Below are 27,895 nucleotides of genomic sequence, written 5' to 3'. Positions count from 1 at the left end.
CAGGCAGGTGATTTCATGGAGAACTGTCCATGGGAGCTGTAAGGGGCATGAGCGAGGAGGTTGCTGGGGCTGCAGCAGGGTTATGTGGGAGGAAGCCCGTGGCTGGAGCTGGGGAATAACCACCACCCACCAAAACCTTGCCAAGGCATCAGGTAGGCAGGGAATAATAGAATCATAGAGTGGTTTGGGTTGGAAAGGACCTTAGAGATCATCTAGTTCCAACAGCCCTGCCATGGGCAGGGACACCCTCCATTAGACCAGGCTGATCAAATTCCCATACAGCCTGGCCTGGATAAAACATGTTTGGGAAAGAAACTGGCAGCCATAAGGGGATGGGGACAAACTCTGTGGGGAATCCCTCATGCCAAAGGAGGTCCTGACACCCCCAAGGAACTGTGGTGACTCATGCCAGGGCAGGGATACCTCTGGGGACTGTGGCCCATGAGTGAACCATGCTGGAACAGGGACACCAAGGAAAAAAGCATCAGGAAAATGTGAATAAGCAGTAAGGAAGCAAAGAGAGAAAGAAAGAGTTACGTGTGTGTAACCCCAGCCTCTGTGCTGCCAGCTTCCTTGAGGGTGGAGTTGTGAGGGACTGGTGGTAAAATGGGAGCTGAGGCTAAGAAAAGATGGACAATAGATGTCAACTTTCAGGTAAGCCTTGGGAAAAGGGAAGAAGGATGTTTACTTGTCTGTTTTATTGTTTGTGTCCTCCTTTCTCTTAACACCTGAATTCTATTTAGTAAATTAAATGAAAATCTCCCAGAACAAGACCATCTTGCCTGTGACTGGAGACCTTGCTGGGGGTCTTGCAGTCCAGTACTGTCAAGGGCGAGGCTGCAGGCTGGTCCCAGTTTGAGATTCTGATAGTTGCAGTAACCTCCAGAGGTATAAATCAGATATCTGCGACAGAATCTAGATGTGTAATAGCTGAAATCCTTTGAACCGTCTGTGCAAAAGTGACTGTCATGCAAGTGGCATATTTCAGGGCCCAGAGAGAAGGAATGTTTCTGGAAGATGGTGACACAAAAAGTTACTAGTAACTGTGGGGGAAATAGCCTAAGCAGACATGGATTGTCTAAGATAGCAGCTGCAAGAGCATTGCAGTTTTTAGGTTCCTTGTAAGCGGAGCAGCATCAAGTAGAAGGGTTGCTGCCTTTGGACCTGGTGCTTGAAGAGACCATTGTTGGATGATTTATGCTTTGCAGGGTGCAGATTTCGCCAGGGACATTGGCAAATTGGTAAAAGCTCTTAAGTGCAATACAGTCATGACTCAAGATCTGCAGAATCTGTTTTAAGGCAAGCAGCTTAGAAGGCTCAAGCCCACTTAGCGGTTAAGTGGTAACTTGACTGTGGTCCAGAAAGCTTATAATGGTAAGGTAAGTGATTCTGGAGTCTGCAGGGTCCCACAGCTGTGAGGTTTAGTGAAGTAACAGCTCGTGACCTGTTTTGTGTACATCTTTAGTGTTAAGTGAGCTGTTGCAATGTGAGTGCCAGGCAGTGTGAATTGTCACCTTTTCCCTAAGAAGAGAAGCTGATGACCTGGCCCCGAGCCAGGAGCGGCTGCCGCTGCTATTGAGTCTACCTCATGTGTTTGCGGTTCAGCCTTACTTGCTCTGCCAATGGCCCTCCTTGGGTTAGCTAATGGCAGCTTTTCATCCTTGCACCCCAGCACATATCCAGGAGCAATGCTGGATTCTTTCTCAATTTCAGACAGCATTATAAACAAAGCCTTATGTCAGCTTTCTATAATTTGTTTGTGTTGTAACATTCATACTTGGTGTATTTCTCAGAAATCAGGCTCTTAAAACTCCTTTTGCACTGTTTGTTTGGTTTGTTTTCCTTCTTGAAAATATCCAGCATTCCATTAAAAATTCTGCTAACTTTCCTCTGAGCTTTCTTTTCTTGTTTGTTTCACTTCTCTGCGTTGGGTGCCACTGCTGACAGCAGAACCACCTTTCCTGTTATCCCTCTAATCTTCGAATCTTCAGCTATGCATCTTAATCCTGGAGCTGCATATGTTGTAGTATTTCTAGAATCTAGGCTTCACTTTCTGCTGCCCTCCTGAGACTGTTTCCGATCTTTTTGAGTCCTGCAACACACCCTGCCCACATCCAGCCAAGTAGCCAGCATCACCTTTCTGATGCGCTGCTCCACCTCACGCAGTCTGATGTGGCATCAAACTCCACGTTGCAATGTCCCTGCTGGCCTGGGCAGTCTGCTCTGCCCTCATTCCTGGCTGCACCAGCTCACCCACCCCTCTGCCTCGCAGCTGCTGCCAGCCTCAGACACCCACGTGCATGTTTCCTCCCCCATCCCTGACAGAATTCTGCATTCATGTGCACGAGCCCATTGCCAAACTAAACTATAAAGATACTTCCTTGTGCTTTGCTTATCTAATTTAACATGGTTTAGAAACACAAAGATTGGCTGGCTGGTCACTGCACTCTCACTGCAACTGTAGTAGTCATATAATGTAACCCTGTCCTCCCTTTTTCTGGTTGGTCCCATTAATTATTGTTGATTCATAGCGTTGGTGTGCTCACTGGGATATTCGTGTGCAATGTCCTTATTTACATACTTCTTTCAGAGTCATGGGTCTTGGAGTTCACATCCTTCAGGGCAAGGAACTTAACCTCCTGATCTGTGCATACAGATTTCTATGACTGCGATTTCTATTGATGTAGCCTGTTACAATGGAGCAATCTAATTTCTATGCTTGTGTTTCTTTAAAGTGATGTTTTCAAGAAATAAATTAGGACAATACTGCCTGAAGTTTCCTGAAGGTTGTTGGGCCTTTCCTAACCACAGCTCTCACTTAGATACCACTTGCAAGGCCTGAAGCTTTCAACAGTCTCCAGCAGTGTCTGTAGTTGTGATTATTTGTATGTTAATAATTATTAACTTGTGAATAATCCTGTATCTGCCCCTGTCTTCAGTGGAACCATGCAGTGGATTGATAGAGATGTTTAAAAAGCCAGTATTTCTCAGGGTGATAATAGCAAATATTTTTGTTAAAAACTACATGTTTTAAAAATAAACATGACCCACATACAGGCTTGTTCTTGTAGCGTCTCCATGGCTCCTTACTTGTCAGGCCTTCAGATTATTTTAGAATTGGCTAAATTGCAAAAATGAATATTTTAATCCTGAATTCAGCATGTCAGTTTGAATGCTTTGAGCTTCCCTTGTACTGTTCTGTGGAGCAAGAGCTGAGCTGCATTTTAACTCACCAATTTCCATACTGTATGAACCTCCTTGAAGACAGGAAGGTGACCAGGAGACAGAATTCTTCAATTCATCACCTGTCTGAAATTTAGTGGTAGATTATTTCTCAACTTTTTTTTTCCTGAAGTGGATTATGTGGCTCTCTTAGAAGAAAGTTTTCAATCTATAGTGTGTGTATATAGTCCCTTTACTTGGAAACCATGTGGCTTGTACCAGCCTAAGTAAGATTTAAATAATAAGGGCTTGTGTGTTCCAGTACCAAACAAATCAGTTTGGTACTATGTTTGTTTGATAGGTCAAAAATGTTGGCTTGTAATTTTTAGAGATGATTTATACTGTCCCCTCTCTCAAAGACAGAAGCAGAAACAAAGCAGTATGTGATTTAAACCCATGGAGTGTTTGCTCTATATGTTTGATGCTTCTGAAAATCCTGAAAAAAACCACAACCACAGGCCTGTATCATGGGATGCTGCTGTGTTAAGCACATACATACCTGGCTGGGTCTTGCCTTCTTTCATTTTCTGAAGCCACATTGGTGAGGAATGCCCTTGACAGTGTGAACACCAGCCTGCAGCCGTATTCACTGGGGACTGATTTAATTAACTCCGATCCCAAAGGTTCAAAATTCATCTAGCAGCGTGTTAAATTGCTCTTGCCATCCTTCCTTGCCCTTGAGCTCTTCCTGCTTGTCCAGTCTGATGCTGTAACACATTAATCTTGCATGGCAGTGCACACTGTGCAAATGGCAAAGAGCCGGGCACATGCTTTGTTTTAATGGTATCTCATCACCAATCATATCTTCATGGCCTTGTTTCTGCAGCCCCATTCTGGAGGCCTTTGGAAATGCCAAGACCATTTATAACAACAATTCCAGCCGCTTTGGCAAGTTCATCCAGCTGCACTTCTCTCAACATGGACACATCCAAGGAGGCCGAGTAACTGATTGTATCCTTTTCTTCAGCGAACCAGAAACGGGTGGAGTGAGTGAAGATGAGCTCAGAGTGGGACAGGAAATCCCTCAGCACAGTTTCTCAAACCCAGTTTGTAACTGTGAGAAAAATTTGCAGCTTGAAGAGGGAAATGGTTTTTGTGGCTCTGCAGCACATAACTCTGAAAACCTTTTGTCTAGCTATTACATTAGGTAGGGACACATAGTCTGACTTTTCACTTGTCAGTCACAACACTTGATACTTAAATCCCTAGAATTTGCTGCCTAAGAAAATGCCTCATGTTGATTGCATCCTGTAGTTCACAGAGGATTGTTCCCTTATGTTAGGTCTGCCAGTGAATTCACAATTTAGAAAAGTGAGACCAAGCTAAGAATCGGTATATTCTGCACAATATTTGGATGCAGAGAACAGGAATTTAGAGGGCCAATGATGACTCCCTGTTTTGGTCTGCCCATCTCCAGTGGACCTTGGAACACTAATCATAGAATCATAGAATATCTTGAGTTGGAAGGGACCTGTAAGGATCATTGACTCTAACTCTCTGCTCCTTGCAGGATTACCTAAAACAAAATCACATGACTAAGAGCATCATCCAGATGCTCCTGGAACTCTAGACAGGCTTGGTGCCATGACCACTTCCCTGAGGAGCCTGTTCCAATGACAACAAGGACAGGGAAGACTGGATATAGTCGAATTATGTTGTGCTATGACCACTGTCTTCCCTGTATGCCCATGTACCCTTCTCACAAAGACTTTGACCTATCTTTTGTCTGCACGAGGCAACTAAAGCTGCCCTGGCTGCATTTCTTGATGCTGATATTCAAAGCTGCTGCTGACCGCAAATAACACCAATTTCCACTGGAGTAGCAACCGGATGAATTTACAACTGTTGTAAATAACAAGCTTGGATTGTGTAGTCTCTGCTTTTTATGCTCAGTAGATGAAAGATAGCGGTCTCTTGTAGAAGCAATGACAACTGATGCAAGCTTTACTGTTTGCAATAGAGACTTTCAGATTAGAGTGGCGTCTCTGTCTTTTTAGGTGTCCCTAATGTGGCTCATCCTTTGTAAGGTTGCCTCACCACGTGTAGGTCCTATGCTCTATCTGACCCTGCCCTTCTAAATGGATCTTTGGCACATGATACTTCCTTGGACAAAGAGTAAAGAGGATCTGAGATGATGTTTGGGACCACCCTTCATTCGACTTTCTAAAGTGTCAGTTATTTAATGATTTGTTGCTTGTTACACTGTTCATCCTAATGTGTCTAGAAGATTCTTTGGCAGTCATCAGCAGATCTGTGAATATGTTATTTGAATGGTTTTTCTTTAACATGCTGTTCAGATTTACTGGAAAAGGTAGGTATCACCTTTACTGACTGCTGCGCGAGTCCTGTCCTCACAGTATGTTGGGGCAGTGCCAGATCTCCTCCAGAATGATATTGCCTCTGTCACAGCACATAGCTCCTTCACTATCCTCTTCCTCAGTTGAGGAATATATCTGAGCCTGTTCTCTCTTTGTAAACTCTGTGCATTACAGAGAAACTTCAAGAAAAAGCTGTTTACCAAGGGTAAAAGGAGAGAGAACAAGTACCTGGGAACTCAGTTCCATAGAGAGGAATATGGGGTTACAATTCCGAAATGCAGACATATCTGCTCTGATGTAGGTTACTTTGAACACCAGAACTCACTGAGTAGTGGGGCCAGAACTGAAAGTTCAGTTTGTCCATGTGTGTACACTCTGAGTTCAGAGAAGTCTACATGCTTGGTTGCACACATGACAAGATCTTGATGTAGACCTTATTTAGACAACACCATCACTGAACTGGAAGAAGCCCCTCTTGTGTATTGGCCCTGGAGACTTACCTGTGTCGTGGTCCTCTCTTTGCCTTTGCAACCACAAGTGCAGTCTCTTTCTACTGGCTACTCCTGTATTCTTTGTTTCAGAACAGAGTGGTACACCAGAACCCTGGAGAGAGGAATTACCACATCTTTTATGCTCTTCTAGCTGGTGTGAGCAAGGAGCAGAAAGGTAATTTCATTTTCTGGAATATGTTTCTGTCCTTTCTCCAGTCCAGCATGGGAAGCAGATGTAAGTCAGTCAGAGCATGGCTAATTCAGGTACTTGATATATAACTTTTTCTTGAAGGCCATATGGTGATTTAATAGGAAACAGAAAGGAGATTTGAGAGAAATAGGCTGAGGATGACAGAAATGTTGTATGAGAAAAGACAATTCAGGCATTCTGAGGTGGAGGGGAAAGTCTGTGCAACTGTGATGAGGTAATGAAATTAGCTAGAGGCAAAGGAAGAGTGAAGTCTCTTGATTCAGATGCTGATGGGAGCTGTTCAGGGAGTTCAAATGTTGGAGAGACAGACATGCAACAAACCTTCAGTATAGGTAAGAGGAGTGAGAAGAATTAGATCAGCAACGATGCAGGACTAGAGTCAAAACATGCCTAGTATCTGAATAAAAGATTTATGGCTCTGTACATAGGGAAGGGAGAGGTCAGTCTGGAAGAGGGCATGCAGAGAAAGCAGTAGCTGCAAGCAGTGGGAGAATCCTCTTGGTAGTACAGCACCCCCTTAACAATATTTGTGTGTAGCTGCCTTGGCACTGCTGAGCACTGGTGGTCTTGCTGAAGAGGTCACATGGGTGGACAGGAACATGTTACAGTTGAAGTCTGGTTTTGAGGGACTGGGGAGCTTCCTTATGCTTTTATTCTGTGTATGTTAGGATCATCAGATAGAATTGGGCCTGACACAGAGTGGGAGTAGGGCTTCAGTTCTAAAGAGTTCATGCAGGAATGGCTACACAGGTCTATTCAGAGGATCTATCTACAACAAAAGGGAAGTCGAGACCATGGTTATCAGCGAGTGCTTACAGAAAGCATACAAACTAGATTATTTTCTTCAGCAGATCTTTGCTATTCTTCCCCATCTCCTTTCCAAGCTGGTGTCCCAGCCTGCTTCACTTCCCCAGTCGGTAATGTGTTTCTAGTTCTTGATCATCCTTGTCTCCTTTTTTCATATATCTTTCAGTTCTACCTCTGTCTTTTTCAAAATGGGGATCAAACATGCAGATATCATTTAAGATGAGGTTGTGGTATAGATACGTACAGAGACCTAATTCTGGGTTTATGTTTAGTTCTGTGTTCCTTCTAAAACTGAAGGAACTGAAGTGTATTCAGTTTTTGACTGTTGCTCAGCAATGACATGGTATCTTTAGAAATCTTACTGTGACTCTTGGAACTCTGCCTCAAGTGGTAATACCTAACTTAGAGGTCGTTACTGTATGTGTATGGTTAAGACTATTTTTCTGTACACTATGCGAGATTGAATTTAATCTTCTGTTATTTTTCTAAGTCAATTCAGTATTAAGGCATTATTCTGCAAGCCTGCAGCTTGGGATTTGACTGTTCTAAAATGTTTTACATACCATCTTCAAGCTTTGTTACCACATACCTTCCTCTTTTCCTTCCCCAGTGAATTCATTGTTTAGGTGTAGATTTTGAGGGATATGGAATCTGTTCAGGTGAATTCTCCCTGTGGTAAACATATGCACTGTTTTGGGGGTCAGAAATCACAGAATGAAAAGGCTGATTGCTAAATAAATTGTTGTCTTTCTCTTCCCTGCCTCTCTTTCCTCTGTTGCAGAGAGCCTCTTTCTCTCTGAGCCAGAGACTTACCACTACTTGAACCAGTCTGGTTGTGTGACTGATGAGAACCTGAATGACGTAGAGATGTTCAGTAAGGTCATGGTGAGTCCTGTCCTATCTCTTCCTGAACTTCTGAGCACAGTCTCATGGGCTAAACGTGCTGCAGGGTATAGATCCCACAGGCAGAATTTATTTGTCCTAAGACAAAATATGGTGTTCAACCAATCTGAAACTCAGCTCTACCTTTTTATGATAAAAACAAGGCTCCAAAACTGTTTTTTTTCTGTACAGAAATGGGGTATTTGGGAAGCAGTCAAAGATGAATAATAATTTAGAATGATGGAGACTTTGGAGACCAAAAGCTCCACCCCATGATGGTTCCTGGGAGCCGGCTAGATGGCCTGATGCAGGAAATCTCACATTGACCATTAGAAGGGGAACAGTTTGGTTGAAGGTAGTGTTCTCCTGAAATGTTCTGGTAAAGTTGTATCACCTGAAATATCACACGGATTTCAGTAGACATCTGTAACTTTACCAGAGGCTGTGGGTTTAGCAGGATGAGTATGCAATTCATGTTTTGTTTGATAAATGGTTATTGGCCCAAGGGCTTTAGTAATGTAGCTGAAACCAGATAGGCAAGGTGAGAAGAGTCAGCTTAGCATTTCAATAGTTCCTACATAAGTATGAGTTAAGGGAAAGAGATGTCTCCTGTGCAGCAGAAGTTTCAATAGCAACATGGGATTTATACTTCAGCTGAGGAGACAACTGGAGGAAAGAAGGGAACTAGAATCCTGAAGCGCCCCACTGACAGGGTGAATGCATGAAAACTAGGTCCTACCTCTCAAAGTCAATTTATGCCCCAAGAACCGAAGCTTACATGCATGGACTAAGACAGACAGAATGTACCATGCTTGCTTATTATCTGCTTTTAACCATCTAGCAGTGAATGCTGAAAGCCTGGTTTTAAATCTTGCTGCATAAATCTGTTATTCTAAACTAGAGGAAATTATGGGGGTTACCTGGATCAAATTAGGTATATTATATGGATCTGTCCTTCAGGGAAGACAATAAAGCAGAATGTAGAAGCAGTCCAGTGACATCTATAACCTGTACTGCAGTGTTCAAGAAGAGGTTTCCTCACACAGTCATGAGCACATTCTTCTTGTGAGAGGCAACAGCAGCAGCAAAGTCCAGCTTGAGGATAGGGCAAATAGACCACCTGCTTTAGATGGGGATAGAGTAAACGATGGAGAGAATAGGAGACAGTGAAGATCATTGATAGATGTGCAGCTGAGAGAGGGTCTGTGCCATCACATTTCACTTTTATTCATGATTAATATAATTCTGAGTTTTACATCTTACACGGGTTGGGTGTTGGTGTGGTGGTTGCATTGTACTCTGGCTATACATACAGCCAACATTAGCAGTATGGTTTTGCTTAGACTGCCATGAAGGTGGTCGACTTCAGCACTGAAGAAATCAGAGACATCTTCAAACTTCTTTCTGGGACACTTCATTTGGGAAATGTCGAATTCATGACAGCTGGTGGGGCTCAGATCACAACGAAAGCAGGTGAGTGGGACCCTAGAAACTAGGTAGACCATGCAAAGCCCCTTAAGGCCCCCAGTAAAGCTCTTTCCATTGACTTTTCTCCCTCTGCTGTGCTGGTCTGCAGTGTCTTTGCCAGCAAGTTCTCTGCAGTTTAACTCTGCAAAAGCATTGCCACAGGATGCATGGCTTTAAAGCACTGATATGATTTAGTTGGGCTGTGGGCATGTAATCTGTTTGTTGTCCTGGATACTCTCAGGCTGACTTCAGTCTCATGATTTCTTTTTTGCATTGAAAGAGCTGACAGAAATAAGAACAGAAAGGAGTATGAGATAAAAGTAGTCTGTTAAGAGACTTTCCTACATCTTCCTTTGAGTATCTGCTAGTGTGCACTGTGTTACAATTATGCAATCTAAGCTGGTCTGGTAAAGTGAATCCCTAAACAGACAGAAGCAATAAGTATATATTACAAATGCTTGAAGTCTTAAGTTAATTGCCTGTCTTCTTGACATCCACGCTTAGTAATCCCACGCTCAAGCTGCACTACTGTGCCCTTAGGAAAATACGTCTTCTCATTCAATGAATATTTTCCTGGTGCTGATCTTTACGCAGTGCTTTGCTCTTCTGGTTGTCAGCAGAAAGGCTGACTTATATGAGTGTTTGACTGTGGCCAGTAACAGATGCTGACCCTACCTTGTACTGGAGCTTAGAGCTTTGGCTATGCCAAAGAGAATTAAGTAAAGGGGAGTGTGTTTTGTGCTGGGGTTTAGTCACTTGCCTTGTAGAAGTCCCTGGGATTTCCTTGCTGAGCTGCAGAATATGGATCCCCCATGAATGATGGGGATCCATGCAGAAGAAAAATGTGTCCCCTCCTTTGTTATTAGTGCTGAACATTGTCAGTGACCTCCTGGGCTTAGACGCCTTTCAGCTTTCTGAAGTATTGACACAGAGGTCCATGATTCTGCGTGGGGAAGAGATCAGCTCCCCTCTCACTGTGGAGCAGGTAAGTGCTTGGTGTATGCTATTTCTTCTGTCACTTCTGCATTTCCAGACCCTCTCTCTCCCTCCTTTATCATCCACTGAATTTTCGGGTTTCCTCTTACACCCCCTAGGTGCTCAGCTGTGTCCTCAAGTATTTTGCCCTTACTGGTAGTTCAGGTCTCAATGTTTACTCTGCTTTTTAGGCTTTACAGGGGAGTTCACTTGCAAATCACAATGCACAATGCTGGTTTTAAGTCACCTTCACTCACCCAGAATGAGTCACACTTCTGTCATGCAGAAGGTAGATCAGATGTTTTGTGGTAATTGCACGTGTGCCATTTATTGGAAAAAAAGGCTTGCACGCAGTTACCATGAAACATCAGGCAGATGGTAGGTTGTTACCCCTCAGTAGCTTCTTTGTGTATCCACACAGCTGCAAAAGGGGACCAAATAAACTGATATGTAGTTCTCATCTTCTGAACCTGTACTGTGTGCTGGAGCCAGTCCTGCTTATCTATTACGTTTCTCTGTGGTTCATTACAGTGTTGTGCTGACTAATTTTAATTTGTGGTGTTGCTGATCACTTGAGGGCACTCTTGGTGTGTTAGGTCCATGCACAGATAACTGTTCAAAATCTTCTGTCATTAATAAATTAATGCAAGACACTGGGCAACAAGGAGCAATATTACTAGGATGGAAGAAGCATCATGTTATAGCAAAATGAACATCTGTAATGGAAAGCTTGTGCTGCCATGGACTGCAGAGGGTTATCAATCCAACCCTTACACTGGCAGAGAAACCAAAGTTACTAGGCTCTCTCTCATGGATATCTGTCTAACTTTCCTTCAGATTTCACACGGAAGGAATTTCACAGCCTCTTTAAGTATCCTGCTGTAGCTGCAGTGGAGTCTGGAGCTGAAAAGATTTTTCTTATATTTAAATTACCTTTGACATCCCAGCTGTCCACCTTATAAGCTTCTGCTTCTGTGAAGTTTTTCATGTTCTCTTTTCCAAGCTAAACAATCCAGTTCCTTCGATGTTTCCTTGTAAGTAATTTTCTAAATCTTTTCTCCTCTGTTTTCCCACATCTTTCAAGAAGTGGAGTGACCCTAACTGGACACAGTGTTCAAGCTGAAGTCTCAGCAGTGCTCATTACGGCAGAGTAGTCATAGAATTATAAAATAGTTAGGGTTCTTTTCTTGCTGTGAACACAACTGCTAATATATAGAATCATAGAATAGTTAGGGTTGGAAAGGACCTTTAGATCATCAAGTTCCAACCCCCCTGCCATGGGCAGGGACACCTCACACTTAACCATGTCACCCAAGGCCTCGTCCAACCTGGTCTTGAACACTGCCAGGGATGGAGCATTCACAACCTCCCTGGGCAACCCATTCCAGTGCCTCGCCACCCTAACAGGAAAGAATTTCCTTCTTATATCCAATCTAAACTTCCCCTGTTTAAGTTTTAACCCGTTACCCCTTGTCCTGTCACTACAGTCCCTAATGAAGAGTCCCTCCCCAGCATCCCTATAGGCCCCCTTCAGATACTGGAAGGCTGCCTTGAGGTCTCCATGCAGCCTTCTCTTCTCCAGGATGAACAGCCCCAACTTCCTCAGCCTATCTTCATACGGGAGGTGCTCCAGTCCTCTGATCATCCTCGTGGCCCTTCTCTGGACTTGTTCCAACAGTTCCATGTCCTTTTTATGTTGAGGACACCAGAACTGCACACAATACTCCAGGTGAGGTCTCACAAGAGCAGAGTAAAGGGGCAGGATCACCTCCTTGGACCTGCTGGTCACGCTCCTTTTGATGCAGCCCAGGATACGGTTGGCTTTCTGGGCTGCAAGCGCACACTGCCTGCTCATGTTCATTTTATCATCAACCAACACCCCCAAGTCCTTCTCCGCAGGGCTGCTCTGAATCTCTTCTCTGCCCAACCTGTAGCTGTGCCTGGGATTGCTCCGAACCTGGTGTAGGACCTTGCACTTGGCATGGTTAAACTTCATGAGGCTGGCATCAGCCCACCTCACAAGCTTGTCCAGGTCCCTCTGGATGGCATTCCTTCCCTCCAGTGTATCAACCAAACCACACAGCTTGGTGTCATCAGCAGACTTGCTGAGGGCACACTCAATCCGACTGTCCATGTCAGCGACAAAGATGTTGAACAAGACCGATCCCAGCACCGATTCCTGAGGGACACCACTCGTTACTGGTCTCCAGCCGGACACTGAACCATTGACCACAACTCTTTGCGTGTGCCCATCCAGCCAGTTCTTTATCCACCGAGTGGTCCATCCATCAAATTGATGTCTCTCCAATTTAGAGACAAGGATGTTGTGTGGGACAGTGTCGAACACTTTACACAAGTCCAGGTAGATGACATCAACTGCTCTACCCCTGTCCCTGTCCCCCATATCACAAACTAAGCTTTGCCTTTAAGAAATTGTATCTCTTTTTCTTTGTATCTCACCTTTCTTTGCAATGTAATTATGTGAAAATAATTTTTCAGTATACAGTCTGTGGTAGATACCCTCAGTATCCAGTACCAGTTTCTCTTCACAGTATCACAGTATCACAGTATGCTAGAGATTGGAAGGGACCTCAAAAGATCATCTAATCCAATCCCCCTGCTGGAGCAGGAACACGTAGATAATGTTACACAGAAATGTGTCCAGGCGGGTTTTGAATGTCTCCAGGGAAGGAGATTCCACAACCTCCCTGGGCAGCCTGTTCCAGTGTTCCGTCACCAGCTATCTGTCCTAAGTAAGCTACAACTTTCTATATCAGTGCCCAAGGATGGATAACAAATAATGCCAGAGACACCTTATGCAGTCCACAGCAGCAGTGCGTAGTTGTAGGATTTACAAAACTCTTCCAGAATAGAGCTTTCCCTTAAACTACAGCTGTTCCTGACATCTGTGCCTGTTTGACTCTACACTCACTGCTTTGCAGCCCAGTGTAGTACTAAGACTGCAAGAAAATCATTATAATGCAAGTGAATGCTGGTACGTATCTGTCTTCAGAGAGTGAGCCTGTTGCACTCAACACCGGGCCTGTACAGACTGTTCCTGCTTAAGCCTTTGTGTATGGTGCCCACCTATTCCCGCTTGCTGTTGGAATGCATTGATAAAGCTGCCAGGGATTTCTCATTATGTAATGGGCTTGTTACCCATCTGAGCTTTGACATTTCAGTGGGCTGAATGAATGAAGTGGTCTGAAAGCGGACAAAGTTGGGAGGATGAAAGGAGCCTTTGAGAATCTCACTTGAGCTATGTTGTGGGGAAAGTGGTTTTGCCTACAGATGGATGGGGAGCTCCTGTTCCTGAAAAATTAGTCCAACTTGCTGTGTAGCCAGAGGCAGTAGAGAGGCATGGCCTTGAGGGTATCCAGTCCCAACTAATAAGACAGACCATCTGGTAGAGAGAAGAAATACCCAGAAAAGGCATGTGTGCCCAATGTTTTAAAATGTTCTCTTCAGTGGAGAAGAGAGGTTGCTGTGTGTTCTCAGCCTTGGTCTGCTGGAGGGAAGGTGCAACCCAGGTATAGAAAGGAGCAGAAAATAGGTGAGATTGGGTGAAAAGGAGGATCTTGCAGGCTGTGCCTCAGGAGCTTGCTGAGAGGGACTGGGAGGATTCAGAGGTGGTTGGCCTGTGCCATTAACAAAGCAGAAGGGAAGAGGTCCCATTACTCAGGCTTGCAAAACTAAAGAGGATGAGGGTGCATTTAGAAGGTCTGTCATTGCTGGTCAGGCCTACTGAAGGAATTAACTTGGTGTCACAGGTGAGACAGAGTGAACAACCTAGATACTGCAGTTTATTTCTGAAATGACCAGATTACGGCTTTTACACTACTTGATTATTTCACATAGTTGCACACTTACCCCTCAGCATTGCACTTATTAGATGTCAACTTCTTTTCCCAGATGGGAGATTGCTGCTTGTCCAGGAGGGTGGGGCAGAAAGTTGTGTTGGTTCATGTTGTGTAGCTCCTTGCAGTTACCAGTCTCAGGAGCTACCAGCCAAGGTCCTTGGGCACACCCTGACATTTGTCTCCATATGTCTCTGACCTCCAGGATCCTTCTCCACTTCCAGCATCTTTCTTCCAGTCAAGGTCTTTGCCATCTGCTTTCCTTGCCCACTCTTCTGCTCTCTGGGATCATGTCTTATATTTGGGAACCCTTATTTTTGGCTTCCCCTTCTTTCCAGTACCCTAAACCGTGGTTTCCCAGTCTAAATAGTGTATGTGCAGAAGGAAAACGTGAGGTCAGCTCTTAATTTGTGGTTCTGTCTCATGTCTCTGTATTAATTGGGGAATTTGGGTCTGTCCCTTTTGTTTAGTCCAAATGTCACCAAAATTTAGAACCAGCCCATTCCTGTTACAGCTATCAAGTAGTAGGCTTTTGTTTGATATTTCAGTAGTTCTGTTTCAGACATTGATCCCCACACTTGCATACATCCAACTATCTACTGCCTGTTAGCTATCACAATTCAAGGGTTTTTTTTCCACCTGTGACACTTGGTTATCATCACTGCATGAGATGTTGAGTCAGCTCCAGAAAGGTCTCTCAGCCCATGCTCTTCTGGGGCATGTGTCCTGGCTGTTTGCCAGTCTACTTGGTTTGCAGTAAGGCAATGCTGTTTGCAGGAAAGTTTTGGAGAGGGGATTTTTGAGGGTAGCTTGGTGCCAGAATACTCTATTAAATCCTGCCCTACCAGTTTTTTAAAAACTGAGCAGACACCCATTTGACAGCTCTAGTAGGAGTACTGAACTGAGATACCTTGCTGTCACTGCAAGTGTTTGCTCAGGTGATGCAACTGACTGCTACAGGCTTAGTCATGAGGTATTTTGCCACCTTCCCTGCTCAAGCACTTCTTCCAAAAAATGTCAGGGAATTTGCTTCTTCTTTCAGCCTCTCAAGTTCAGTTACCCAAAGGTCTGAAGTCACATGGTACATCTGTGTGTGGCTGGGCTATTTGCAGACTGTTGACTGTACATAGAAACACTGCACCACACACAACCAATACAGATATCTGAAGAGGAGAGGAGGAACCTGAAGTCCCATAGAGATTCATGGTGCCCTTTATGCCTTCACTTCTCCTTGTGACTCCTTTTTTATATTTACAGGCAGCTGACTCCAGGGACTCCCTCTCTATGGCACTCTATTCCCAGTGTTTTTCATGGCTCATTAGCAAGATTAATACGAAGATCAAAGGCAAGGAAAACTTTAAGTCTGTGGGCATCCTGGATATTTTCGGCTTCGAGAACTTTCAGGTCAGGATTTTGTCTTTGCAGGGTGGGTTGGTCTGGGACATGTCAGCCCATACAGGAAGGAATTTTGGTTGGTTTGTATCCTGTTTAGGTTAGGATAGAGCATTCTAGGATGTCTCCACTGCCGCTTACTCCTGGAAGCAGCAAGATATATTTAGCTGTGCATATCTGCCACCTGTATTTATGCAGACTGATGTTCAAGGTCTGGTTTGTGACACAGGCCCAAAGAAGATGTACTGTGATAGATAATACTGAATTTTTGACTTGTGTACAAATTAAATGTCCAACTTCTACATGCACATTGCTTGTTTACATCTATTTTGTTTTGTGTTGAGAATCTTTGTGTAATGCTTCTGACTGCAGCCGATGAGGGATGCATGTTGAACAGCCATATAGTGACTGCTCTGATATTTCACAGAAGAGCAAGCCTAGTGACCTAACACTAATGGTATTATATTTCTTTCTTCCTAAGAAGAAGAAAAATGTGATTGTCTTTAGCATCCTTTACTACCATTTAGGCCTACTGAATGAACCTTGAATGAGCTACAAAAGCTGTTTTCCTAGGGCACCTCCCCATACTCTCCTCCTCAGGTCCATTGGACACCCTTTGCCTCTATGCTTTCTGGCTTTATTCTAGCCACACCTGGCATCTTCCCCATTGCTGTTATGGATTCTTTTAGAGGCCAGCTTAAATTAAGCTTTATTATCTTTGTTTCTTCTTACAGGTGAATCGTTTTGAGCAGTTTAACATTAACTATGCAAATGAGAAACTCCAGGAATATTTCAACAAACACATCTTCTCCTTGGAGCAGCTGGAGTACAACAGGTGACAAACAGAGGGAGTGGGGGCTCTATTTCTTTAATGGATGGTTGAATGGAGGACATCATTCCTCCTTTGTGCCACTAAGGCAGGAAAGGCAGCTGAGCCTTAGTGCAACCCTGACTGTGGATGTATCTCTGTGCTTTTCCAGCATAAGTAGGTCACTTGTCTCCAAGCAAAAGCTTTCTGTCTTGTAGAATTTAGAAAGTCCAGATTCCCTTCTGTTTTTCAGCTGAATGGGAACATCGTGAGCTTTAATCCATTAGAACACATGGTCACTAGCCTTGTTTCTGATTTCAGTAATGGTTTACCTAAGGTAGTGGTGTTGTTATACAGCTGCAGTCTTGGTGTGCAAAAAGTAAAGTCCCTAAAGATAGATGGTTAGACATCTGACAAGTCTTTCTGTCCTAGAGATTCCTATGGTATGAAAAGGGTTCTTTTCCTCAGCAAGGATATTTAATTCAGGCTGTTTCCTGAGCTTAAAGAGCTTGGGGCCTTCTGCACAGCTGTTTCACTTCTGTGGGCTTCATATTGGATTGTGTTTTGTGAAGTACCTGGTATGTTCTAGATTATTTCTGCTTCTAGAGAAGGCTGCTAGACAAATACTTCTGTTCTTGCTCTGAAACAGTAGCCTTTATGTTTGTGAATGAAGCAACTGAATAGGGTCAGTGAGGGCAAATGAGAGCAGCCTTGTAAAAGGAGACAGTTGAATAGGCAATTCATGAAATTCTAAAGATTACAAAACTGCAAGGCTATTTATGCACTCACTTCTCAGGCCAATTCCACCACTGCAGGAAGCTTATGTTAAGAATGGTATCGTAGTGACAAAAGATTTTTTCCCGATGATTACATAGGAGTGTAACTTCTGTGGCTGAACTTTGGAAGAGCAAGAGAATTTTATTACTGACTATTCATCAAGTTATTCTAGGATGAGGTGTTTAAAGACCATCTTTAAGAGTATCAGCTTTGCTTCCTCAGGTTTAGTAAATAGTTCCATGAATTTCACCATTTGATTAGACAAGGGGTCTGTGGCAGTAGAGACATCTTAATTCATTTGTGATTTTGATTTGCTTCATAAAACTCTGCTCCCTTCAATTCTGGAAGGTCGTCTCGCTCTTAGGAGGAATCCAAGAGGTCTTTTTGTAAAAAAGTACGGCTCCTCTGACACCCATTGTTGCAAAAATCTGAAACACTGTGAACTGATATTTTTTTGTCATTAAGTGGTTAAGATATTTTGTTCCTTGTGAGGGATAGATAGTCCTTTCCATTCTACAGAAATTATTCCAGTTTGTTCCTTCCAGCTGTTGCCCACAGGTTTCTGAATGTTTTGAACCTGAAAGTACAAAGCTGAGGCTGAAACATTTGTAGACAACAGCTTCACTATCTTCAAAATGTTAGCCTTCACCTGAAAGGTGTCTGTATCAGAATATCAGTAGGTAGCTTCACACATAGCCTGTAGTCTTCCTTGGATTCCTGAGCAAGAATTATTCCCAGGCTTCTCTGAATTCTGAAACCAGAAATGGCCTGTATTATGGGAGTGTAAGAAGGTGGTAAGAGAGGGGAATACACATTCAGCACAGATTTACAGAATTACATGCACAGTTTTCAAAATATGCTTATCGCATTGCTTGCCTACATGAACTCTCATTCTGAAAGATGCAGAGTCACCCTGCAGGTCCCCTGCACGTTAGGCCAAAGCTTATAGTCTCATCCTCTTCAAAACTCTCCCTGAAAGGTTGCTTCTGTCTCTTCTTCTGCTTGGACTCATGAATATTCAGTCTTCTGGTGGATGTGCCAGGTTGGTGGGTAAGCAGTTGACTCTTGAAGCTGTGTAAGAAATAGTCCATCATCACCACCACTTATCTGATGCTCATCACTCCTGAATAAACAACTTAGAGCAAGTACAGTTTCTTACTGCTTGGTATGGAATTTGCTGAATGACTACAAGATAAGCATCAGTCTAAAATGCTGGGATGGATAAGAAAAGCTGTCTCCTACTTCCATCTCTTTGTGGCAGCCAGTGTGTTTTGTGTGTGCTATTGTTTTTCCTCATACATGGCAAAGCCTAATTCCTGCAAATTGTCTCGAGTCCTAGGACAGCTGCCTTGCTCAGCTACTTCTGTTCTCTGCACCTCAGCGCATTGCATCTTGCATTTCACATCTTTGTTCTGTTTGTTCTTGACTGTCAGGGAAGGGATAAACTGGGAAGCCATTGACTGGATGGATAATGCAGAGTGCCTGGACCTTATCGAGAAGGTGAGTGGTTATCTGTGACAGTTTCCAGGGATCACAGTGGGGACTGCTGATTTTCTCAAAACTTTCCCTAGGGTTTCCTACTTTTAAAACCAGGTAAATACTTAGACCCTCTTCCCATCATGACCTAGCAAAAGTATAAGCTGTTCTAGACACAGTCCTGGCTCAAGAAAAGAGATCTCTGCTCATTGTTGAGAGTAAGCTTAAGGAGGGTGTCATAGTTTTAGACAGGGAGCAGAGTTTAAGTAAAACCTTAATGTGAATTTTTAATAAATAATCTCCACTTATCTTCTGTGTGATGAATGCATTCACTGGCCAGAATTTTGCTTTCATCCCAAGCATTGCTGGGTATAACTCAGGGGTTATTGCTCAATGTGCTGTCCAGATCTCCAGTTCTTGGCTTGGTGCTGTATTGTTAGAGCTTCTGATGACTGTAAAAGCCCCTCTCTTGTTTGGCTGTAGAAACTGGGTCTACTGGCCTTGGTGAATGAAGAGAGTCGATTCCCCAAAGGCACAGACAACACCCTTCTGGAAAAACTTCACAGCCAGCATATGGTAAGTAAGAAAATAACCTGGCAGGCAAACGATCAGTATGTTAGCCCCATCAGCATTTCAAAACCAAAAGTGAACGTTTTGTTGATATAAAATAATGTGTTTTGTGCAAGAAATTTAAAACGCCTTAGGCTTGAAACCTGAAAATGGTTGCTTGTACATATAGAGGGAGGGATTGTACATTCCACAGGCTGTGGGTAGAGATTTGAATCTGTAGCATGGGATGGAGGTCAGATTCTGCTGGTCTGCAACGGGACATGAGGCAACACCCCAGGCACAGGATGCTGCTGCACAGTGTGCATGCATTTCTCCTGCCAGCTGACTCACAGGACTCTGCTCTAGAGCACATCAGATCTTTGTCTCCTGGGGCTGGGGACAGCTTTTGCCTCATGACTTTTAATGAAAGCTCTTTTATTGTTCCTAATTAATTAAATTCTTTCCTCTTTTTTCTTGCATTTTGGACTCAGGAGTAGAAGGGCTTTTTCATGCAGGTCAGAAAGTTATCCTGAGGACACAGAAACCACAGCGAGATCACTGTAGCAATCTCTTACCCTGTCTCTGGTGCAGCCAACACGGATCTTCTTAATAGAAAATAGACTGAAAACAAAGGAAATTAAACCCTGTAGCAGAGACATATGGAATAATTTACTGCTGTAGTAAGAACATTGTCAGCTAATGTTTCCTAATCCTCTAATTTAGGCTTCATTCAAGCCTGAAAATGTGCAAGTTTGTATCCTTTATCTGAACTTTTTTTTTTTTTTTAGTAATTTGTACGGATGCAGATATTCTTATTTTTCGTATTTGTTTCTAACTGCTAGTAATACTCATGACTACAAATTGCATACAATTGCAATAATTTCTGGTTGGCTGCTTACGCATAGTTTTATGGAAGTATTTCCTTTCTTAAGGCTTAAATCAATGACTTCAGTTTAGTCCGCTGCAACTTTCCCTTGTATTATGTAGGTATATGAGAGTGCCTGATTTACCATCTTATTTTTTATCGTTGCTGGTATTTTGTTAACTTTTAATATAGTACTTTTGAATTTTATTTCTGAACTGTCCCAGCCTCCTCAGTTTGTCTCCAAATGGAGAAATTTCAAAGCTCCTCTTTTTTCCTGCTGTTTGTCTCTGAATTTGTCTGCATCTTTTCTCTATTATTTTCTGTGATAAATAATCAGATCAGAATGCAGTTCCCTTGGTAAGAAGGTACCTGTGGTTTACTGTACAGCAGCATGAGACTATCAGTATTATTTTGCATTCCTTTATGCCCCACAACATTTTGGTTGCTGTTTTTGGTGATTTCTATGCATCAAGTAGCCTTTTCATTAAGCTGTTCATAGTGTCACCTCTGTCTGCTTTGAGGGGATAGCAGTTAACTTGGAACCCTATGAGAGATGGAAGAGGCTGAGGAGTTGAACTGCAAGGTGGAATGCTGAAATAGATAGATAGATAGGTAGATAGATAGATAGATAGATAGATAGATAGATAGATAGATAGATAGATGATAGATAGATAGTGCTGTAGGGTTTGCATTTTTTTAAGGTGACAGTGTCTTTTGTACCTGTTAGAAGTCTCTAGTGCTAGCTAGAAGAGTACTGGAAGGCATCCAGCCAATGTTGCTGGAAAGTCTGAAGGACACTATATGAAAACAAGTCCTCTTTGTGTTTTCTGTGGATTCCAATAGCCTTAAGGAGGAAAAGCATAGAGCTGGGATTTCAGAGAATATGACTTCTGATACAGCTGGGGAGAGGAGCAATAACAGAGATGGGAGAAGGAACCAGAAGTGTTGTAGGCATGGGTGAAATATAAAGGTTTGGTAAAGAGCGAGAGGAGGATGCCCATCAACATGAGAGAGTAACAGTCATGTTTGGAGTGGAACAAGATGACCGGATGGGGGAAGAGAAGAGCAACGAAATTAGGTTAACATGGAAAGGAAAACGGCAATGAAAAGGTTTTCAATAGCAATAACAAATTATCAGGGTCAGAAGCCATCCACCTGATATTGCTAAAAGAACTTGAAGATGAGAGCTGAATTCCTAACAGTGTTATGTAACATCATACTTAGATTTTTTAGTACTTGTATCTGAGAAGGTGGGAAATTATTTCAATTTTTAGAAAGTATTCTAGGAAATTATAGGCTTGTAATCCATATTTCCCTACTCAGTAAATTCACATAATGTAAATGGACAGTTATGTCAATGGAGCGATGCCTGTAAGACTCCATCTCATATGAGCACTGAAGTGGAAGTTTTCTCATGATTTACAGGGTAAGGCTGCTGAACTGAAAGTTGCCTTATGAAACTGATTGGGTTGTAAAATGATGATGAAAAGCAGTGTATTTAATGTAAAATTGTGTGCCTGAAGGAAAACAGTCCCAGTTTCACTTTTGAAATGATGGGCCTGAGCTGGTTGCTGTTGTTCAGGAGCAGCAATCTTGCAGACAAAGGCTGTGATGGATAGTTCCATGGAAACATCAGCATGGTGCTGATGTAGTAATAAAAAGCCCAGATCAAGTATTAGAAATTCCTAGGAAAGAAACGGATCACAAGCAGAAAACATTGTTATAGCTCTGTATGGATCATTTGTGCTTTGAACAGGGTACACCACTGGGCTCCTCCACTCAAGAAGGGGCTATATCAGATCTGGTCAGCAACAGGTCTGTTGCTTCAGTGTTACAAAATAGCTATGTTACCAAAAAACTATGTTGAAGGATCCCTGCAGTGTGGAGAAAAATGACTTACGGAGGATATGATGGGTTTAAAAGTCACACATGGCCCATGGAAGACAAATGGCACTAATTGGAACCAGGCTGTATTTCCCTGTGTGGTTGGTTGAGAGTTTCCTTCCAAAGGACACTCTGGATGCAAGAAGTCTGCATGAAATGGGCAAGTATTTCAAAGAAAAATCTACTTGGAGTTTCTAGCTAGGGAGACTACATGAATATAATTGGAGTTTGAGAGAGTATTAGGCTGAAAGCATCATTTACTTGCCTTCTTATTACTCTGCTCTACATAACCACTGCTGGAGGCAGAATCCTCTGCTGGATGGACCATTGGTCTTAAGCAGCATGCCGGTTCTTACATAGCTAATGTTTTTCATAGAGCAAAGAAAGGAGGGGGGAAATGGGAGAGTATAACAGCTAGTAAGAGAAAGGAAAAATGAATATTGAAAAAAGGGGAAGAGAAGTGCAAAAACAGGTGAAATACGTAGGAAGACAGGACATTGGTATTATATTTTCCTTGACAAAGTAGAGATGTGTAGGAGTTTTGCAAAGCTGCCATCTTCCCTGCACCCTGATCCTGTGTCCTGCACCACAGGGTTTGTGTGGAGCCCAGTCTCCTCAGGTTTCAGACATGCAAGAATTAACATTTCATCCATGGCATGCCTGCCCAACCTTGATTCTGCAAGCCCTTGCTCACATGAGGAATGCCTTGAAGGGCTGGATTTTTCCATCATATTGGAATACTCTATTTGTAATGTAGCTGCAGATAGCAGCAGCAGATGTGATCGGGCTCTGCAAGAGCTAAGGTCCTTCCCCATCCCAGCGTCGTCATAGTCATGGCAGAATTCCTGACTGAGCCTATTTATTCTTACACTTGCGTTGTAAGAAGGCTTCTTTTTCTTTCATTTCAGAGCAACCACTACTATGTAAAGCCTCGGGTAACAGACCATCAGTTTGGAATAAGACACTATGCTGGTGAGGTAGGTGTTTGTGGTCTGAGATGTTTGGTGTATACTGGGTGTGTGGTCCTGCAGTTTAAATTCCAAAAATCAGGAATATCTCCCATTTCTGCAGAATTGGTGCCCTGTACCAGGTCACAGGGAGTATGATGGGCTTAAATTAGCTTGGCATTCTCCAGTACTTATATTCTCCAGCTTGGACATTTGTTTGAGTTTCTCAGCTAATTTTTGATTTGGGAGATAAAATCCTCCTTACTTCTGTTACTTATGTTGTCTTTTCTTACACATTCACAAATAAAACCCAAAGTAAAAGTCACAAGGATAATTTGACTTTTGGGGAGGAGGAGAAAAGGCTAAATACCTATTGGAAAAAGGAAGAGGTCTCCAAGCCTTCAAGGTTAATGTTGTTCTTTGTGGTGGAGAGATGGAGCAGACGGAGGTGTGTCAAGGGAGGGCACCTGCACACTAATGAAGGGCTAACCTCCTAGAATCATATCTGCTGAGCACTAGTGGTTGGGAGGTCAAGGGACTGGATGGCATAGTTAGTATTTCCTGAAGTGAATGGAGTTCCTGACACCTTGCTGAAGATTTCCCCACTCACGCACCAAAGGCAAATCTCTGCAGCTGTTTCACTTGGCTTCTGGTTTTGAGGGTTGAGGTTTGGGTTTGGTTTTGGGTGGTTTTTTTGGTGTTTTGATTTTTTTTAAATAATTGATGGCTAAAAGCCACTTTCTTGCCAGTAACTGAGGAACTCTGGAGCTCTTTGACCCCAAAAATTCGGATCTTGGCATATGCCCACAGCATTTCTTTGTAGCTCTGCTGGAGGTCTCATACATTGAATTGTTAACGTAGAAGCGCCTAATGATTTGTATGGACTGTTCTAGTGGCTCTGTCTGCATTGCAGGTGCTATACGATGTGAGAGGCTTTCTGGAGAAGAATAGAGACACCTTTCGAGATGACATTTTAAACATGCTGAAAGACAGCAGGTATGTCCTTGTTATGCTTGTGAGAAGCCCACATCTGGCCTCATTTGGTCCTTATTTGGGCTGGACTAAGCCATATTCATGTAATAACTAGCCCAAGGAAAGCAGTTGCTTTTTGTCTGAGCATCAGGCATCATTCTTAAGTTTGTGATTCAGTGTCCTGGCAAAAGAAAGGAAAGCTGGAGAAGTTAGATGAGGCACAGATTTAACCAGTACTCTTGTCCCAGTTTTGAAAAGAGCTATAAAAGCATGTTGGAAATCCCTCCAGGCAGTGTTGTTTTTCTCCCTCTTCTCTTCTCCCTTTCCTCTTCTTCCTCTTATCTCTCTGTCCCAACAACGGCAGATTTGCCCCTGAATGAGTCAAGACTCTGCCATGCTGTCAAATGCCAGCCTCTGTACAGAGGCTGCTTCTTTTCCAGCCTGCTTGTTAATGGAGAGCTTCTGTCCTTATCCTGAGCCAGACTGAGCCTTTGCTGTGGGACCAGGCATGGCCCTTACTATTACACACCACTGCTGCAACATGACCTTAAAGAAATGAGCTGACTTTGACCTTCAGCAAGTCTGAAAGGTGGTGCCTAGTAGAAGGAGAGAAGCATTTACTAACTACTTGGGGGACCCTAGAAGTTTTTGAGTAGCAACTCTACCACATGCCTCCTACCTGAGTCAGTGTATTGCCTCTGGGCTCCAGCCTGATGAGACTGTTTCAAAACTGCATCTTCTCTGAAGCCTGCTGCAGAGTTTACACTGTGAGCGCTCTTGAAACAACCTGAGGGAGCTGAGAGTATCAGCTGCTCATAGCTGCCTTACTTGGACAGTGGCATCTGGGGAACATTTTACATAGGGCTTGAAGCCAGAATTGTGGTTGTCATTGTCCAGCATAACAGAAGGACTCAAGCTTTTTCAACAAGCCAGAAAGGGAAATTCTGCTAGAAGCAGTCATAACAATAAACAGGCACAATCAGTGCTGGAGAATTTTGTGCAGCTTCATAATAACCAGCACCACTGTCTAAGGAGTGGCAAAATGGTGGAAGATTCCCCAGCACTGCACTGAGGGTAGCTCTAGAAGTCCTCTAGCCACAGAAGGGCTGTGATTACAATTGTATGAACATGTCATGTGTGCTAGCCATGAAAGCTAGGTCAGGAGGGGTGTGACAGCACAGTCTAGCTGGAGTATCTTCAAAGTAGTTTCACCTGGGGGCATATAGCTCAAGGGAGATCTCCTCCTCAGTGCAGAAGTGAGATTTTCCTTTGTGTAATATCCTACTTGACAGCATGAGATGGAGTTTCTGGTTTTGCAGCTGAGGGTGGCACACAGGGCAGCCTGCAGGATCTGGTCAGCCACATGGAAAGTATTAATTTCCTCACTGAAGTGCACAGCTGAACTGCATCCTGCAGCCACTCTGTGTCACAAGAAGAATAAAAATGAGGTGGTTCACACTGGGACGGGGCAGTAGCTGAGAGTGAAAGCCATCTTCTCACAGGCAGTGGGTGTCTTGCATCTCCTTTAATTCTTTTCTTCTCCCTTAGGCTGGACTTCATCTATGACCTTTTTGAAAGAGTCTGCAGCCGGTGCAGTGAAGAGACACTGAAGATGGGCACCCAGAGGCGCAGACCGACTGTCAGTTCCCAGTTCAGGGTAGGATGTTTTCCAAGACAGCAGCAGGCTTCTGGGGAGGAGCAGATGGGTAAAGCAATGCCTGCAGCCAAGAGGAGTCATTCATCCTTGTTTTGTGTCCAGCACTGGAAATGTGAAGGAATGTTGTAGTTCTAAAAAACAACAGTGCCACTGCCCCAAGTATTTCTCTCTGATGTGAAATGTGAGATGCTAAGACTGACCAGAGTGGAAGAGGAAAATAATAGTTTCCAGAGTATATGAAGTTCTTGAGGCTCTTTGATCTTCTGTGTCGGTTTGGTGTTTTAGCTAAGCTTATGTGTCCTTTTAGGCCACATCTTTTACTGACATAATGGCAATTCCAATAAAACCTTACTGGGGGGGGAAACTTGCAGGTATGAATCTCAGCCCCTAGATTGTCTGCAAACCTTCTGTTAGTTTCACAGTTTTAGTTTCCTATATTTAAAGTTTGAGAGACTTGTAAAAATAACTCGCATCAGCTATACAGGTCTGAGAACAATGATGTCCATGTTAGAACAGTGTTAGAGTAAACTAACTCTGTGGGTGTGGTTTGGACAGGAAGCGATCTGCATTACTGATGTTTTGATAGGAAAAGAACATTAGGAATGGGAGGGATGCATGAAGATCCTATCACATCAAATGTAGCACCTTTCCCTCCTATTGTGACAGATCCTTTGGGTTTTGTCTTTCTGCTTTTTAGGATTCTCTCCATTCCCTGATGGCCACACTTAGTATTTCCAACCCATTCTTCATCCGCTGCATCAAACCAAATACAGAAAAGGCAAGTCTGTCTTCCAGCAAAACATATGCATGCACACAGACCTTCATGAGCACTCACTTGCACAAATGGCTGACAGGTGCCTCTGTCAGGGTCTGCACTGAGGATAGGAGCAGTTCCCCCTCAGCTTCCTTTTTTCATTCTGGTTGTTTTGTAGTTGAGGAAAAATACACCCTCCTTCTGGTAATCAGATTAAAAGACGATGCTGCGTATGGTATGCTACAGCCATTCCTACCTTTTTCTGTGCTTGTGCAGAGTCCATAGCTGTGGTAGAAGCAGCAGCTGCTCCTGTTTGTGGTGCCTGCAGACAATTTGTTCTGGAATGCAGGACTTGTGCAGGAGGAAGCGTCTTCTGCAGATCCCTGGCTCTGAGGCAGTGGAGGTGGACACCTCATGAGCAACTTACAGTGCTTAGAGACTGGCTCTGGCTTGTATTGTGGACTGTGATGGGAGGATATGATGCTAACTAGATTGGGTGGGGAGCTCTGAACCGATGATTTTTCTTTGTGTGCTTTGAAACTGTGCGAGATATGGCAGAAGAAAACTTGCTGGAGGGTTTATGCCAGAAAAGAATTCTCCAGTTTGTCTCTAGTTTGGCTGGAGAGAGACTTGTAAATAGAACTGAGTCAGAGTTCTACATTTTGTATGTGTTAATGCATTGTACCATTGCTTTACTGCCATGATCCAAATACGACAGCAGGCTGCACACTGAGTTTTTTCCAGGATCTGCCCAGCTCCCTTTTGTCCCTTTTTCTCCACCATGCAGAGTTGTGAGGTTGCTTTCCCCTTGACCCAGACTTCCCCCTTTTCACCTGGCATGCCCAAACATGGAGGGCTGACTTTCTACAGCAAAATGAATATACAGCCTGTGACTATCTGTGTTCAGAGGAACAGTTAATGTTCAGATCAGCAAAGAAATAACACTAAGATCAACACTTTCTGTCTCCCTTCTTGCTTGTTTTTTAATTTGGATCATTATGTAGGCACCGAACCTCTTCAATCCAGATGTGGTGCTAAATCAGCTCCGGTACTCAGGGATGCTGGAGACAGTGAAAGTTCGAAGAGCAGGTTTCCCAATACGGCGCCTTTTCCAGGATTTTCTCACCAGGTAATTGCTATCATTGTACCACATGCTGTAACGGCCCCACTGTATATGATTCTGTATGTTTATTCCCTCTATAACTGCTACTACTGATATGAATAATTTGTGGCATGTTTTTCTAGCCATGGCCTTATTGCCCATATCATGCCATTTCAGGAACTTGCCTTTAGGGTAAGAGTCAGAATGGAAAATTAGCCAGGCATTCTATTTTTTTAATTTATTTTTTGTAGCTTTGCCACAGATTTGCTTGTGTGGTGCTGTGAAACCCAGCTCGTCATAATATGTGAAAAGAAAATAGGCTGAAGCAAATCCTAATGGACAGTATAGTTGATGATTAAAATTGGAAAAAAAAATGATTATTTGTTTTAATTGGCTCCATCAAAAGGATTTCTTGAAGTTTAAGGCTAGAAGAGACCATTGAACATTGCTTCCTTTGTCTCTTGAAGCATTAAATGCCACCT

At 43.3% G+C, this 27,895-nt stretch overlaps 1 protein-coding gene across 3 annotated transcripts in view; it reads left to right on the top strand.

Moving 5' to 3' along the window:
- The window catches only part of LOC134167567 (unconventional myosin-X-like), a 96,315-nt gene that overhangs the window by 25,807 nt on the left and 42,613 nt on the right, over positions 1–27,895 (top strand). For 2 of the 3 annotated variants that reach the window (XM_062626347.1, XM_062626348.1), the window contains 14 exons: positions 4,049–4,167; positions 6,102–6,206; positions 7,831–7,934; positions 9,275–9,404; positions 10,265–10,383; positions 15,488–15,634; positions 16,357–16,457; positions 18,641–18,707; positions 19,167–19,259; positions 22,890–22,958; positions 23,842–23,924; positions 25,449–25,557; positions 26,255–26,335; positions 27,316–27,440. In XM_062626347.1, coding sequence (XP_062482331.1) covers positions 4,049–4,167; positions 6,102–6,206; positions 7,831–7,934; positions 9,275–9,404; positions 10,265–10,383; positions 15,488–15,634; positions 16,357–16,457; positions 18,641–18,707; positions 19,167–19,259; positions 22,890–22,958; positions 23,842–23,924; positions 25,449–25,557; positions 26,255–26,335; positions 27,316–27,440 — 1,452 coding nt within the window. Of the gene's footprint in view, positions 1–4,048; positions 4,168–6,101; positions 6,207–7,830; positions 7,935–9,274; positions 9,405–10,264; positions 10,384–11,032; positions 11,408–15,487; positions 15,635–16,356; positions 16,458–18,640; positions 18,708–19,166; positions 19,260–22,889; positions 22,959–23,841; positions 23,925–25,448; positions 25,558–26,254; positions 26,336–27,315; positions 27,441–27,895 lie in introns of those variants that run through there. The other variant, XM_062626349.1, reaches the window with a different exon arrangement.

Source organism: Pezoporus occidentalis, unplaced genomic scaffold (genome assembly GCF_034315485.1).
Source record: "Pezoporus occidentalis ecotype Australia unplaced genomic scaffold, CSIRO_AGI_Poc_V1 ctg291, whole genome shotgun sequence".
Lineage (NCBI taxonomy): Eukaryota > Metazoa > Chordata > Aves > Psittaciformes > Psittacidae > Pezoporus > Pezoporus occidentalis.
The sequence above is the reverse complement of the archived record's forward strand: the minus strand, read 5'-3'. Positions and strand labels throughout refer to the sequence as shown.